At 42.3% G+C, this 16,881-nt stretch overlaps 1 protein-coding gene across 3 annotated transcripts in view; it reads left to right on the top strand.

The window, feature by feature from the left end:
• PRKX (protein kinase cAMP-dependent X-linked catalytic subunit) overlaps positions 1-16,881 on the top strand; it is a 134,759-nt gene that overhangs the window by 87,759 nt on the left and 30,119 nt on the right. For 2 of the 3 annotated variants that reach the window (XM_037986301.2, XM_073013895.1), the window contains exons 6-7: positions 4,759-4,816; positions 14,691-14,768. In XM_037986301.2, the coding sequence (XP_037842229.2) occupies positions 4,759-4,816; positions 14,691-14,768 (136 nt within the window). The remainder of the gene's footprint in view (positions 1-4,758; positions 4,817-14,690; positions 14,769-16,881) is intronic. The other variant, XM_037986302.2, reaches the window with a different exon arrangement.

Below are 16,881 nucleotides of genomic sequence, written 5' to 3' on the forward strand. Positions count from 1 at the left end.
CATGAAAACACACACTCAGCAGGATACCATATTGTGGTATTAAATGTGCTGCGCATAAACTATTTTGGACAGTTGTCTTTTCCACAAGAAAAGAAAAAGATTTTAAGTATTCTACTTTAATGATAACTTCACATTTTAATGAGTCTTGGCTGTATTTTATTCTTTTGGTGATATGTTATATTTAAAATGAGCCAGTGAATGAGTTTGTCGTCATATTTTATAAGAGAGCAGTTTTGGAATTTGACAAGAAGGATCCTCCTAGTTCTGTGGCTAGCAGAACTGTTGATGGGTTTAGCAGAGTTTTATCCTTTCTCTCCTGCCTAAATTATGCTCAACCTCTAAGCCCTTTTTAACATCAACATTTTCAGTTCTGAGCATGTTGCTTTACAAACATTTACATAGTTGCTGGATATTGGCAACTTTGGATGCACATTTTATTAAGGTTGTTGCAATAGGGAGAAAAGATATTTTGTTAAATGTAAGAATGCTTTTGGTTTTCTGGCTACCTTACCCAATCGGGTCACCTGGTAGTCATTTTTACTGCAATAAGCACTGATTTCTGTTTGTTTCACTGTATTTTTCAGATGAGTTAATGGGTACACCAGCCCCCTGGGCACAAACTAGAGCTCAATGCATCTAGTTGAGAATTAAACTTTTATTTTCCATGGCCTATTTTCTTGTGAGCCAGTGGAAGTTCAGTTTGGAGAAGACTTATTTCAGGGCGATGGACCAGGTTGTTTTGAATATGCCCCTTATGGGGCCACTGGCTACGTTCAGTTGAGTTTCTTGGTGGCGAATGCACCCCATCCTAACCAGAGGTTCTTAGTCTGAACAGAAGATAAGGTTGTGTTTTATTGGCTTGAGCTTGTGTTATGTTTGACACACTAGAGGCAGGTTTTAAAAGACTTTAGCAAGAAAACGAGGCTCCACTTAACAATGAGTCGCCTAGAAGGAACACCCTGTCCAGTGAATGGTAAGACAGGGAGGTGTCAGGGGAAACAGCACCTCAGAAGCCAACTGCTCTGGAAGGAAATAGAAAGGATTGTGTAGAACCTGTCTCTCAGGCCCCAAATCCATCTGAGTCGAGTGACATTATATCAAGTGGATGGCGAAGCACTTTTATGATCGAGTTTGGCAAGGTGAGGTGCTGATGCCTGTGATCCCAGCACTTCAGGAGGCTTACTTGGGGCCAGTCCAATAGTTTGAGGCCAGCCTGGACAATGTAGCAAGACCCCATGTCTACAAAAAATTAAAAAATTAGCTGGGCATGGTAGCATGTGCCTGTAGTCCCAGCTACTAGGGAGGCTGAGATGGGAGGACTGCTTGAGCCCAGGAAGTTGAGGCTGCAGTGACCTGTGATTGCACTGCTACACTCCAGACTGGGTGAAAGAGTGAGACCCTCTCAAAAAAAAATTTAAAAAATAATTATATATATATATATGTGTGTGTGTATATATATATATATGTGTGTATATATATATATATATTGCAAAAATAGAACATACCAGAAGCATAATCAAAGTCTGGTCTCTTGCCACTTTTCCTTCTTTCTCCCCTAGAGAGTAGAGAACCAGCGGTGACCATCTTGGTACTGTCTGATCTAACATCCCTCTCTTTTATGTAGCTCCCAGCCCCTTCCAGTGTTCCCCACAATGTCCCTGTCTCTTTACATACCCAGTGCGGGTCCACCAAGAGCAGGAACAGTGGTAGTTGAGTAAAACTTCGTTTCTTCCCAGTATTTGTTAAATCTTCTCAAATTGACTGAGAAGCAAGACCTCAGTGACTCATATCTTTCCTTTTATTTTTTGGTAGAGATGGCTATGGGGGTCTTGCTGCATTGCCTAGGCTGCTTTTGAACTCCTGGGCTCAACTGATTGTCCTGCCTTGTCCTCCCCAAGTGTGGGGATTACTGGCGTGAGCCACTGCACCTGGCCTTAGTGATGCATTTTCTCATCCAGATCGCGGCTCCTGCTTGGCCGTGATGCTAGAATTTTCATTCTCAGCTTTTTAGAGTCGTATGTTGGTTCCTGCAACTTTTATCATTTGACCGGGTAAACATGTCGCCTGGGCAAATGGCATGTCAGGATTGACATTCCTTATAGAAAGAAATGTCATTTAAAAGAAAACACCAAAACAAAGCTTTGGGACTTGTTGCCAATTCAGTAGAGGTATTATCTGCCGGGGTTTTTTCATGCCTGAAAGTACCTGCATCTGAGAGGAGCCAGCTAGTGCCAGGATCATAAATAAAATGTAGAATTTTGGCTATAGTGCATCAAAAGAGTGCCGGCAGATGTGTCGCTTATCCTGGGGTCAAGGGACCCATCTACAGCTGTGGACACTTCTGTTGTTCCTTTATAGGGCTTTGCGTCTTCGGGGGCCCCTTTCCATCCACACTCTTTACTTTCTAGACTCTGCTTTATAAGAGTTTGCTTTGGTATTTTACTTTTTTTTTTTTTTTTTAAGAGTTGGATGTCTTGCTCTGTCACCCAGGCTAGAGTGCAGTGGCACAATCATAGCTCACTTCAGCCTCGACGTCCTGGGCTCAAATGATGCTCCCACCTCAGCCTCCCGAGTAACTGGTGCTACAGTCTTGTACCACCATGCCTGGCCAATGTTTTGATTTTTTTGTAGAGACGGGGGCCTTACTATGTTGCCCACGCTGGTCTCAAACTCTTGGTCTCAAGTGATCTTCCCACTTCAACCCCCTGCATAGCTGGGATTACAAGCCACTGTGGCCTGTATTTTAAATAAATCTTCATTTTCTTACATGCCAAACACCAAAAAAATTAAAAAAAAATTCAAGGTCATCAAACACTTTGTTTTCTTACATGCCAGACACACACACACACACACACACACACACACACACACACACACACACACACAAATTGAAATTTATCAAGGTGATCACCAAAACATTCTGAAATAAACATAGGGCTTTTTTTCCCACTATAATTTACATCACTGCCTGCCCCATTAGTGTACACACTTAAAGCTGATTGGACTGGGATTATAAGAAAACAGGTTTATTTAAAATATAAAAACATAAATAAACCTTTCTTATAATCCCACTCCAGTGAGCTTTAAGTGTGTGTGGTAAAGGGGCAGGCAGTGGTGTAAATCATATGGGGAAAAAGCCCCACATTTATTTGGGAATGTTTTGGAGGTATAGCATTTGATGACCTTGATTTTTATTTGGCAGAGGGGAGCATGTCAAAATAATGAAGGAGAAACTCACTAAGTAGTGGAAAGGTTTGTAACTTTTCTGTGATTTTTTATATTCCCCACCCTGCTCAAAGCTTTTCAGCCTTGCAGGATGGATACAAAATCCCAGCCTTAGGTGGGCGGACAGATGGTCTCTGAGGTTTACTTTGAGGCAAAGAAGCAGTGAAGTCTGACAAGCATCCCATTGTAATTCAGAAAGCATGGTGGCAGGAAACTCTGGTTAAATTTCCGATCAGACAGGACTGGCGAGATTCACAGTCTAGATGGTGGAGTCTGACCCTGGGACGTCACCTGGCTTGTCGGAGTCTCCGCAGTCCGTCACCGAACCTGGGAGTGGCCCAGTCCAAGTTCGTGCTACTTTCCCTGGGACATAGTTTATGCCAGGAAAGCCTAGATGCTTACACTGGAGTCGTGGGTATTGGATTGTTTGGGGGGACTTCAATATATTATATTATTATTTCATGTTATGTATATTATTATACTTAATATACTCTGTGTATTATATGTGTACATGCAGACACACATGATCATTTCCACTTCCATAAATATGTGTCTTAAAACTCACCTAATCTACTGGAAGTCTTCAACATCATCTCTAACTACCCATCCTAATTGAACCAGCTTGCTGTTGTTTTTGTTGTTGTTGTTTGTTTGTTTGTTTTGAGACTGAGTGTAGCTCTGTCACCCAGGCTGGAGTGCAGTGGCTCAGTCTCAGCTCACTGCAACCTTCACCTCCTGTGTTCAAGCAGTTCTTGTGCCTCAGCCTCCCAGGTAGCTGGGACCACAGTCATGTACCAGCATGCCCAGCTAAAGTTTTTTTTTTTTTTTTTTTGTAGAGATGGGGTTTCACCATGTTGGCCAGGCTGGTCTCAAACTCCTGGCGTCAAGTGTTCCACACACCTTGGCCTCCCAAAGTGCTGGGATTACAGGTGTGAGCCAGTGTGCCCAGCCTCCCGGCTTGCTGTATTTCTGACATGGTCTGTTATTTAAAAAGGAAGATTACAAGTGAAGAAGCAGACTTAGGAGACTCATCCTAATGTGTGTGCTTATGGGAAAGCCAGCCTTTTACAACAGGAATCCCATCAGTAAGCAGACCCCCAGGACAGTGCGTGACTGTTGATGTGGTGAAAGCAGACCCCCAGGACAGCGGTGACTGTTGATGTGGTGAAAGCAGATGTCTTCTATTTTGCAGGGACAGCCTGACAGGCATGTTTACGTTAAGTGTCTGGATCCTCCCTGCAGGCACATACACATTTCACCCTTTTCTACTCAAAGGGGTAGTTTCTTGACAAAGATGTAATCAACCCCCTTCCCTTAGCTTCAGCCGTGCAGGGGGCAACCCAGCCTTGCATAGGTTATTTAGGAGCCGGTGATGGTAGGAAATAAGCACTAGAAAATGTTTTGCTAAAATGGAAATGAAACCGTGGTCCTCGGAGTGGGTAGACCTTATATCTGTTGCCGTGCTGCGTTTGCTGATGTGGATATATAATCTGTGCACTTTTTCTTTTTTTTTTGTCTCCTTCCCCTACACAGAGACCTCATTAAGAAACTGCTTGTGGTTGACAGAACAAGGCGATTAGGAAACATGAAGGTCAGTATTTGATCCCATAGGTATTCAGTGGTACGCGATGTGCGTGTCTGCTGTCTGACACCCATACTGACGTGCAGATATAAACCAAGGTTTAGCGGTCAGATTTAATCACTGCCCAAATTTCAGATCTGGTGCTTTATTTATTTATTTTTTATTTTACTTGAAACTGCCGGGAAAGATCTATGAAATCTGAGTTTCTGGGCACACAACGTCAAACTGGGTCTACACTGCATCTCCCCTCCCCTCAAGCAGGGTAATAGAGCAGTAACAATTTCTAAGTTATTACTCGTTATTTTGTTTACTTATTTATTTTATTTTTTAAACAGCTTTACGGAGCGTGAACTCACACGCCTTGCAATGTACCCATCTAAAATGTGCAATTCAGTGGCTTTTAGTATACACACGATTATGTATAGCCACCCCCGTGGTTAATCTTAGAACATTTTCATCAGCTCAAAAAAGAAACCCTGCACCCTTCAGCTATCACTGTGCTGCTATTCTTTCATCCTCTCTTGCCCTAAGCCAGCGGTCCCCAACCTTTTTGGCACCAGGGGCCAGTTTTGTGGAAGACAATTTTTCCACAGACCACACAATCTAAATCCCTCACATGCGCAGTTCACAACAGGGTGTGTGCTCCTATGAGAATCTAATGCCACCACTGATGTGACAGGAGGCGGAGCTCAGGTGCTAACGCCAGTCATGGGGAGCAGCCGTCAATACAGGGGAAGCTTCCCGCACCTGCCTGCTGCTCACCTCCTGCTGTGTGGCCCATTTTGGTTCCTCATAGGCCATGGACCACTACCAGTTTGTGGCCCAGGGGTTGGGGACCCCGACCCTAAGCAGCCACTAATCTACTGACTTTCTCTGTAGGGTTCGGTATTCTGGGCTCTGCTAAAAATGGCCCTGCTGAAAATGGAATGGTACACAATGTAAGCTTTTGCGTCTGACTTCTTTCTCCGAGCAGATGTCTTCAACGTTCATCCAGGCTACAGCCTGTGCCAGAGCTTCCTTCCTTTTCATGACCACATAGTATTCGATTGTGTGGGCAGACCTTGTTTTGTTTATCTGTTCATCCACGGACGGACACCTGGGCTGTTTCCACCTTTTGGCTTTTGTGAATAGTTCCGCCATGGACATGGGAGTATATGTTTTATGTGCGCAGGTGATGATTTTAAAAGTTGTGCATCAGGTATGATTTCCACAAACTTTGTGTGGAGGCAAATGCATAATTGACAGACTGTTCTGTAAGTAGTATCATACCTTATATGCAAGTTTTGGCATCCCTGAATTTGATAGAATTCATGAACTTTTTGTTGGCTATTTCTAGCTCTGGACAACCTTGGAGGGACTTATACATGGAGGAACTTCCATAGATGTCTTGACCCTGTAAATTACAGTCTGGGGAGACACAGTACACCAGGATGTGAGGCTTGAACCACTGGGCTCTCTTGGGGCCCTCTGTGTGGTTTAGGAGTCTCCAGTGGCTGCCATAACAATGGACCACAAACTAGGGGCTTAACAGGAGTTTATGCTTTCCCTATCCTGGAGACCAGGAGTCTGAGATCAAGGTGTCTCAGGCCTCCAGAGGCTCTAGGGGAGGATCCTTCCTGCCTCTCCCAGCCCCTGGGTGCTCCAGGCATCCCTGGGCTTGTGGTTGCATCACTCTAGTCGGTCTTTTTCTTCATGTGACCTTCTCCTCTGTGTCTGTGTCTCCTCTTCTGTCTCTCAGAAAGATGCCTGTCATTGGGTTTCGGGTCACCCTAATGCAGGATTATCTCTTCTCGAGAGCCTTCCCTTAATTACATTTACAAAGACCTTCTTTGCATGTAGGGTTCCATTCCCAGGTACTGGGAGTCAGGACATGGCCATATATTTTGGGGGCCACTGCCCAATGTGTGATAATTGTGTCTGCTTCCTGCCAGAGGCTCTAGGGGGGGTCCTTCCTGCCTCTCCCAGCTCCTGGGGGCTCCAGGCATCCCTGGGCTTATGGCTGCATCACTGCAGTCTCTACTTCCATTTTCACATGGCCTTCTCAACTCTGTGTTTGTGTCTCCTCTTCTGTCTCTTATGAGGACACCTGTCACTGGATTTAAGGCCCACCCTACTCCAGGATGATGTCATCTCGAGAACCTTAATTTAGTTACATCTGCAAAGACCCTGTTTCCAAATTAAGTGATATTCACAGGCACTGGGGGATAGGACATGCACGTATCTTTTTGAGGGACATTGTTCACCCGGTAACTGTAGTCAAGCTTCTGTCCTTTACATTATTTGTAGACGGGCTGATACCTTCAGGTCTCCAAGGAGCCTGTCCAGCCAGGTTGCACGGTGTGGATTCATCTGTGCCACGGCTCTTCATAAAAGTGGATGGGTCCTGTGTTAATGCCACAGCCATTTGGAAAAGAGCTGGGTCTCTTGCCAGGACTGCAGGGAATTACAGATGACCCATATCTAGAATCTGCTGGGAATGGCATAGTGGCTGTTATAGGTGCCTTCCGAGGAGGGGGAGGAACAAGTTTCCCAATCAAAGGAATTGGGGAAAAGCTCACAAACTCTCAAACTAGGTCTTAAAGTCTAGTTAAAGCTTCCTGATATGGAGATAAAGAAACTCAAGAAAACACTTTATTTTTTTTTAATTAACACATGAAAATGGTTTTATTTATCATGTACAACATGAAGTTTTGAAATATGCACCCATTGTGGAATGAGTCCATTGAGTTCATTAACATATGCATTACCTCACATAATTACCATTTATTTGTGGTGAGAGCACTTAAGATCTATTCTGAAAAAAATTGTTTTTAAGAGATGAGGTCTTGATGTGTTGGCCAGGCTGGTCTTGAACTCCTGAGCTCAAGTGATCTGCCCGCCTCAGCCTCACAAAGTGCTAGAATTATAGGCAAGAGCCACTGCACCCGGCAAAATCTCCTCTTCTAGAGATTCTTGAGAGTACATCATTAGTTATAGTCACCGAGCTGTGCAAGCGACCGACTGAACTTGTTCCTCCTGTCTCACTCTTTGTCTCTTTCGACCAATGATTTCCCATCTCAGCCCCTTCCCAGCCCCTGGTATCCACCATTCTACTCTCTGCTTCTATGAATTCAACTTTTTTAGATTTCCCATGCAAGTGAGATTAGGTGGTATTTATCTATTTCTACCTGGCTCATTTCTCTCTCTCTCTCTCTCTTTTTTTTTTTGAAACAGAGCCTTGCTGTATTGCCCAGGCTGGAGTACATTGGCACAATCTCTGCTCACTGCAACCTCCACCTCCTGGGTTCAAGAGATTCGCATGCCTCAGCCTTCCAAGTAGTTGGGATTACAGGTGCCTGCCACCACGCCCAGCTAATTTTTGTATTTTTGGGTACAGATGGGGTTGCACCATGTTGGCCAGGCTGGTCGTGAACTCCTGACCTCAAGTGATCTATCTGCCTCAGCCTCCCGAAGTGTTGGAATTACAGGCGTGAGCCACCATGCCTGGACCTTAGTTCTCTTAATATAATATCCTCCAGGTTGATGCATGTTTTTGAAAATGACCACATTTCCCTCCTTTTCCTGGCTGAATAGTACTCCATGGTGTATATATAACACGTTTTCTATATCCATTCCCCTCCTGATGGGCACATAGGTTGATTCCATATCTTGGTGTTGTGAATCGTGGTGCAGTGAGCATGGGGGTGCACAGATCTCTTTGATATACTCATTTTTTTTTCCTTTGGGTATGTATCCAGTAGTGGGATTGCTTGAGCCTCTCGTAGTTCTATTTTTACTTTGTCAGGGATGAAACTGTCTGATTAAAATGGAAGTATGTTCCTGGGTAGCCCCTGGTCTGTGGGTGCCCTAGAGAGGGACACTTACTCTTTTTCCCACTCTGACCGCCTCTCCATCCTCGGCTGCACTGCCATCCTCAGCCTACGTGTATCACTGTGTTCCCAGGCAGTTGTCATAGCTCCCTGTGGCCTTCCCGCCACTGACTTTCCCCACAATCTCTCCTCTTCCCTAGGAAGAAGGGTCTGTCATTCATAGCCTGGAGCCCCAGGGCCTTAACTTGGTTAAGAACTTCCAGATTCTTCTCATCCCTTGCTTCTCATCTGATGATTCCGTGGTCTTCCCCGTGAACCCTCACGCAGCCAGGATGGATGAGCTAACTGCTGCTGTACCTGCCACCTTCGCACCTTGCTGTTCTTCTCTCTTCGCTTGGCACCTCTTCATTTGGGGGTCTTCCCTTCTTCTTCTGGAACCACATCCGTTCTGTTGAACTCCTTCATCCTCTGTGGACACTGCTGTGCTCTTCACGCTTGGAAAATCCCCAGCATGTTCCTTTTTTTAATATTAGCTGGACTTATACATGCACATGCATCTGCACACACACTTTATAGATATAAAATAAAATATATAGAGATTTATATACAAATTTATTTATATAATATAAAGTATGTGTATCTATACACATACTTTGCATTTTTACGCACATTGTAAAAATCTATACACACATTGCATTTTTATACACTTTATATACAAACCAGCATAAAAAAGTCAAAAGAATACAGATTTATCTATACATTATTTAAATAGATAATTATACATATATGTAGATAGATTATATTTTATGTAATATTGATATATATCTATATAAATATGTAGTATATGTAGATACTTAGAAATACATATGAATATATATGTATTTAGAAATAAATAACGTAAAAATCTATATAATAAAGATATATACACATAAATATATAGATTTATAATATAGGTATGTAGATATAAAGTGTGATGCTGGGCGCGGTGGCTCACGCCTGTAATCCCAATACTTTGGCAGGGAGGCAGGCTGATCACTTGAGGTCAGGAGTTTGAGACCAGCCTGGCCAACATGGTGAAACCCCGTCTTTACTAAAAATACAAAAATTAGCCGAATGTGGTGGTGGGTGCCTGTAATCCCGGCTACTTAGGAGGCTGAGGCAGGAGAATTGCTTGAACCCGGGAGGCAGAGGTTGCAGTGAGCCAAGAGCACGCCATTGCACTCCCGCCTGGGCAATAGGAGCTCAACTCCATCTCAAATTAAACAAATAATAATATAAAGTGTGTATACCTATATATAGATATATTGCATTTTTTTTTGAGACGGAGTCTTACTTTGTCTCCCAGGCTGGAGTGCAGTGATGCGATCTTGGCTCACTGCAATTTCCACCTCCCAGGATCAAGCGATTCTCCTGCCTCAACCTCCCGCGTAGCTGGAATTACATGCACTTGCCACCACACCTAGCTAATTTTTGTAATTTTTTTTCCATAGAGACGGGGTTTCACCATGTTGGCCAGGCTGATCTCAAAGTCCTGACCTCAGGTGATCTGCCCACCTTGGCCTCCCAAAGTGCTGGGATTGTAGGCATGAGCCACTGCGACTAGCCAGACACATTGAATTTTTATACACTTTATGTACAAGCTAGCATACAGAAAACTCAAAGGAATATATTTATCTATACATCATGTAAATAGATAAGTATATATATATTTATCTATAAATTACATATATTTATAAATATCCATATAGTATATATTTAGCAATATATAAATAAAATATAGCTATATATTTAGAAATATATAAATATATGTATATGTAGATCTGTATAATATAGATCTGTAGGTATCAGTATATAGCTATATATAATGTAATAAATATATAATATAGGTATGTACATATAAAGTGTGTATATCTCTCTACAGAGACATTGCATTTTTATATACTTTATATACCAACTAGCATACAAAAAAGTCAAAGGAATATAGATTTGTCTATACCTTATATAGATAATTATATATACAGATTTATTTATAAATTATATATAATGTTTATATAAAATATATAGCATAGCTATTTGGAAATACATAAATGTATATACATCTATATATTTAGAAATATATGCAAATAATAAATGTATATGTAAATATGTATAATATAGCTATATAGATATGTATCAATATATGGCTGTATATAAATATATAATATAGGTATATAGATATAATACAAAGTGTGTATATCTCTCTACAGACACATTGCATTTTTATACACTTTATATGCAACCTATACAAGAAGTCAAAGGAATGAAATGCATGTTTTAAGAGTGAGAACTTTGGCCAGGCATGGTGGCTCATGCTTGTAATCCCAGCACTTTGGGAGGCCGAGGCAGGCGGATCACCTGAGGTCGGGAGTTCGAGACCAGCCTGACCAACATGGAGAAACCCTGTCTCTACTAAAAATACACAGCTGGACATGGTGACACATCCCAGTAATTCCAGCTACTTGGGAGGTTGAGGCAGGAGAATCGCTTGAACCTGGGAGGTGGAGGTTGCAGTGAGCTGAGATTGCACCACTGCACTCCAGTGTGGGCAACAAGAGCAAAACTCTGGCTCAAAAAAACAAAAAACAAAACAAAACAAAAAGAGTGGGAGCTTTAAGTAACTGCAGTCACATGCCACTTAATGATGGAGCTGGCCTCTGAGAAATGTGTGGTTAGGTGATTTTGTCTTTGTGCACGCATAGGGTGGACTCACACAGACCTGGCTGGCCCAGCCTCTGACACACCAAGGGTATATGGCAGATTCTTTTGCTCCCAGGCTACAAATGTAGGTGGTATGTGGCTATGCTGAGTAACACAAGGAATGGTCAGCATGTGTGCATCTAAGCCTCCCTAAGCTTAGACAAGGGACAGTAAAAATACAGCACAAAACCTGAAAACTGGCGCCTGTATAAGGCACTCAGCATGAGTGGAGCTCGCAGAACGGCATGTTGCTCTGGGTGAGTGAGTGAGGGAGGTGTGAGTGGGTGTGAGTGAGGGAGGGAGGTGTGAGTGGGTGTGAAGGCCAGGACATTCCTGTGCACCGATGAAGGCCTCATCAACGCTGTACACTTAGGCTGCACTCAGTTCATTTTAACAAGATTCATTCTTCACTAAGGAATTAACCTTAGCCGACTGTAACTGTTTTATTCTATTAACTTTTTAAATGTCGTTTTAACGTTTTGATTCTTTTGCTAATAATACTTAGCCTAAAACACAAGCATATTATGCAGCTGTACACCAATATTCTCTTTCTTCTATAAACTATTTTCCCTTTTTTGCTTTTTAAATATTTTTGTTCAAAACTAAGATCCACACACATGAGTGTAAGCCTGCACAGGGTCAGGCTGCCCGGCCTCCCCGTCTTCCTCCTCCACACGCGGCTGCAGTGCAAAGTCTTCAGAAGCAGTAACACACATGGTCACAATGCCTTTGAGAATCCCTCCCAAGGGACCGGCCTGAGGCTGCTTCACACTTAACTTTTTAACATAAGGTGAAGGAGCACACTAAATGGTAACAATCAAAAGAGTAGGCTGCGCGCAGTGAGTGGCTCACTCCTGTAATCCCAACACTTTGGGAGGCCAAGGCAGGAGGACTGCTTGAGCCCAAGAGTTCCAGACCAGCCCGGGCAACAACAGTGAGACCCATCTCTACATAACATACAACAATTAGCCAGGCGTGGTGGTGCGCGCCTGTAGTCCTCGCTACTTGGGAGACTGAGGCATGAGAATTCCTTGAACCCAGTAGGTGGAGGTTGCAGTGAGCCGAGATGGCGCCCCTGCACTCCAGCCTGGTGACAGAGTGAGACTCTGGCCACTGCACCTCTCCGCAAAAAATGTAGAGTATAGTAAATAGATACACCAGGGCCATAGTCATTAATATAATTACCAACTATTAGGTGCTGCAGATAACATACGTGTTAGACTGTTATACGGCTGGCAGTGCAACAGGAGGGATGTGGTGTCCTGTGGTTACAATGGCCGTGATGTCACTAGGGGATAGGAGTTTTTAAGATCGTTATAATCTTATGGGAGCACCCCTGTATATGTCATCTATTACTGACTGAAGCATCATTTTGAGGCTCATGACTGTAGACACACACCCACACACACACTTTTTTTATTTTTATTTTTTCAAGACAGGGTCTTGCTCTGTCATCCAGGCTGGAGTGCAGTGGTGTGATCACAGCTCACTGCAGCCTTGACCTCCTGGACTCAAGTGATCCTCCTACCTCAGCCTCCCGAGCAGCTGGGACTATATGCATGTATCACCATGGCTGGCTAGTTTTTAAAATTTTTTTTGTAGAGACCAGGTCTCACTTTGTTGCCCAGGTTAGTCTCAAACTCCTGGGATCAAGCAATCCTCCTGTCTTGGCCTCCCAAAGTGCTGGAATATAAACGTGAGACACTGCTCCCACCCCCCCCCACACACTTTATAACACACACACTAGTTTGGATACTAATGTAAATCTCAGTATATGCATATACTTTATACTCTACATATAAAGTTTGTAAAGTACATATGTATATGTGTATATATGTATATGTTAATGTGTGTATGTATATAAGTATGTGTATATGTAAATATATGTGTGTATATATTAACGTGTGTATGTGTATATATAAATATGTGTATATGTTAACATGTGTATGTATATAAGTATGTGTATATATGTGTATATTAATGTGTATGTGTATATATATGTGTATATATTAATGTGTATGTATATAAGTATGTGTATATGTGTATTTATTAATGTGTATGTGTATGTATAAATATATGTGTATATGTTAACATGTGTATGTATATAAGTATGTGTATATATGTGTATATATTAACGTGTGTATGTGTATATGTGTATATATAAATGCATGTGTATATATTAACTTGTGTATGTATATAAGTATGTGTATATATCAATATGTATGTGTGTGTATATATTACTATGTATGCATGTGAGTATATACAGACACACACATCCTTTAGTATCCAAATTAGAATTTTATCTGATGGATAAAATTTATTTTATTTTATTCTCTTATTTTATTCACAGCACTCTTATATACTCTTATTCACAACATTGCTGAAGGTAAAACTCAACAGCTATTATTTGTTGCCTGACTTAGCTGTAGATCAAAAATACCTGTTTTGCAATAAGAAAAGAAAAAGTTGTGAAAACAACTGGATGGGAAAACAATAGAAACAATTCACATTACTGTTTCCTTTTGAAGATATAGTCGTGGATGTAGTCCTCTTTAAGGATAAGAAATTTAAAACTACAGAAATGCTAACTGATAAACGTGTTAAATTCAGATGTACCGACTTCTAGTTCATGGAACCCACATGTTTATTTCTTCTGCTGTCCCACATTTAATTGATAACAACATCACTACAAGTATAAAAAAAGGAAGCAAAGTGAGGTTTAAGGATGAGCACTTGGGAGGGATTTCAGAGGTCGTGATGGCCACAGTGTGAGCCAGCCGATGCCTGGTGCTACCCTTGAGCATGTAGCAGGCCGACTTGAATGCACGTTGTTAATTGCCAGGCCATGCAATATCGTTCCTAAGATCTCTTAAATTGGACATCCTTGGTTTGAGTTCCCAGTCTTCTTATTTACTTGCTGGTTCCTACTAAGCAAATTAACATCTTTCAGTGAACCCTAGTTTCTATATCTGTAAAATACTGAATAAGTTTGCCAAGATGAAAACAGGAGACAAACTGGGAAATTACTGGGTGTCCAATTTCATGTCGAGAGATGGAATTGTGTTTATCTTTTTCGTCTTTGGTCCGCAATGCCAACGCATTGCACAGGAGCAGAATGACTGGATTTGTTTCTGCAACAAAAAAGGGCAAACAAAACACTAACAGCTTTGCTTGCAGGTTTTCCTAGCAGCTCACCCTCCAGGCACAGTTATCCAAAATGCAGCCAACTTGTTCCGTTTGTTTCAATACTAGAATAATGTAGAGATTCTTTAGGGTATTTTTCTTTCCTGCCCTGTCAAAATTCCACACACTGACGACACGTGTTGTTTCTTTTGAAGAACGGGGCAAATGATGTGAAACGCCATCGGTGGTTCCACTCTGTGGACTGGGAAGCTGTTCCGCAGAGAAAACTGAAGGTACAACACATATCAGTGGGTGACTCAGTACGCCCGAGCTCTCCCGTTAACAGGGACTGCCTCTGAATCCTGGGACTTCTTTATTGATGGCTGACATGTAATTAATTTATATAATACAACTATTTGTCTAAAACCTTTCATAAGCCAAGTTTCCCACTCTATGAGTGTCTTAGTGCTAACCATCTACCTAGCTCGCGCAAAGGCAGGAGCCACCACACCCAGTCATACACCACATGTTCTTCGTCCATTCATCCCTGGATGGACACTTATCCCAGATTTTGAAGCAGATTTTAGGAGACCTGGCCTGATTTCTGACTAGCTCTGTAACTGCTGAACCCCACTCCTTCCTCTTTAGTGGAAAGCGGTCAACAGGATTACAGAGATAAGCGAGTGTCTAGCACCATGGTCATCGTTCAGTGATGGTGGTGTATTACATGGAGAATATTCTTTGGAACATTTCTGGCCAAACTGCCTATTTTTAAACTCTGGCTTTTTGGCTGGGTGCTGTGACTCACGCCTATAATTCCAGCACTTTGAGAGGCCAACTCAGGCAGATCACTTGAACCCAGGAGTTTGAGACTACCCTGAGCAATATGGTGAAATCTCATCTATACAAAAAATATAAAAATTAGCCGAGCGTGGTAACGTACGCTTGTAGTACCACCTACTTGGGAGGCTGAGGCACAAGAATTGCTTGATACCAGGAGGCAGAGGTTGCAGTGAGCCAAGATTAAGCCACTACACTCCAGCCTGGGTGACAGAGCCAGACCCTGTCTCAAAAAAAAAAAAAATCTGGCATTTTTTTCAATATATAATACTTGTCAGTTTTATAAATGAGGAGACTGTGCCTCCGAGAAGTTAAGCAGTGTGTGGAACGTTACACAGCTGCTAAGCAGTATAACTATCACATGTACATATTTATGGGGGTACATGTTATATTTTGACACATGCATAGAATGTATAATGATCAACCGAGGGTAATCATGGTATCCATCAGCTCAAACATTTATCATTTTTATGGGTTGGGAATATTGCAAACCTTCTAGCTATTCTGAAATATACGATATATTGTTAACTCTGGCCACCCAACTATGCTATCAAACACTGGAACTTATTCCTTTTATCTAACATTATGTTTATACAATATTTCTTCATCTCGCCTTTATCCCCCACCCACACACCCTTCCCACCCTCTGGTAACCATCATTCTACTCTCAACCTTCATGAGATCAATTTTTTTAGCTCCCACATATGAGTGGGAGCATGCTGTGTTTCTCATTCTGCATCTAGCTTAGTTTATTATTTATTATTTATTTTTTGAGACAGCGTCTTGCTCTGTTGCCCAGGCTGGAGTGCAGTGGCATGATCTTGCTCACTGCAGCCTCCACCTCTTGGCTTCAAGTAATTCTTATGCCTCAGCCTCCTGAGTAGCTGGGATTACAGATGCCCAGCTAATTTTTATATTTTTACTAGAGACAGAGTTTCATCATGTTGGCCAGACTGGTCTCAATCTCCTAACCTCAAGTGATCCACCAGCCTTGGTCTCCCAAAGTGTTGGGATTACAGGCGTGAGCCACCGCACCTGGCCTGGTTTAGTTTACTTAACGTGATGATCTCCCATTCCATTCGTGTTGCTGTAAATGACAGGATTTCATTCCCTTTTATGGCTGAATAGTTTTTCATTGTGTGTATGGACCACATTTTCTTTATCCATTCATCTGTTGGTGGACACTTAGGTTGATTCCATATCTTGGCTTTGGTGCACACTCTGCACTGTATATGTTACTGATTGGAGTGTTCAATGGTAGTGTTTTCACCTTTTCACCTAAGCATTTGGAGAATGCTTAGAAATGCTTATTCCCAGTCCTCAGCTCAGATCAGAGTTTCTGGGGCTGGAGCCTGGGATGATACGCTGCTGCTGCTTCTTTTTTTTTTTTTTTTTTTTTTTGAGATGGAGTCTCACTTTGTCACTCAGGCTCAGGCTGTAGTGCAGTGGAGTGATCTCAACTCACTGCAACCTCCACCTCTTAGACTCAAGCGATTCTCCTGCCTCAGCCTCCCAAGTAGCTGGGATTACAGGTGTGCATCACCACATCCAGCTAATTTTTTTTTT

Source organism: Chlorocebus sabaeus, chromosome X, assembly GCF_047675955.1.
Source record: "Chlorocebus sabaeus isolate Y175 chromosome X, mChlSab1.0.hap1, whole genome shotgun sequence".
NCBI classification, from domain to species: Eukaryota; Metazoa; Chordata; class Mammalia; order Primates; family Cercopithecidae; genus Chlorocebus; species Chlorocebus sabaeus.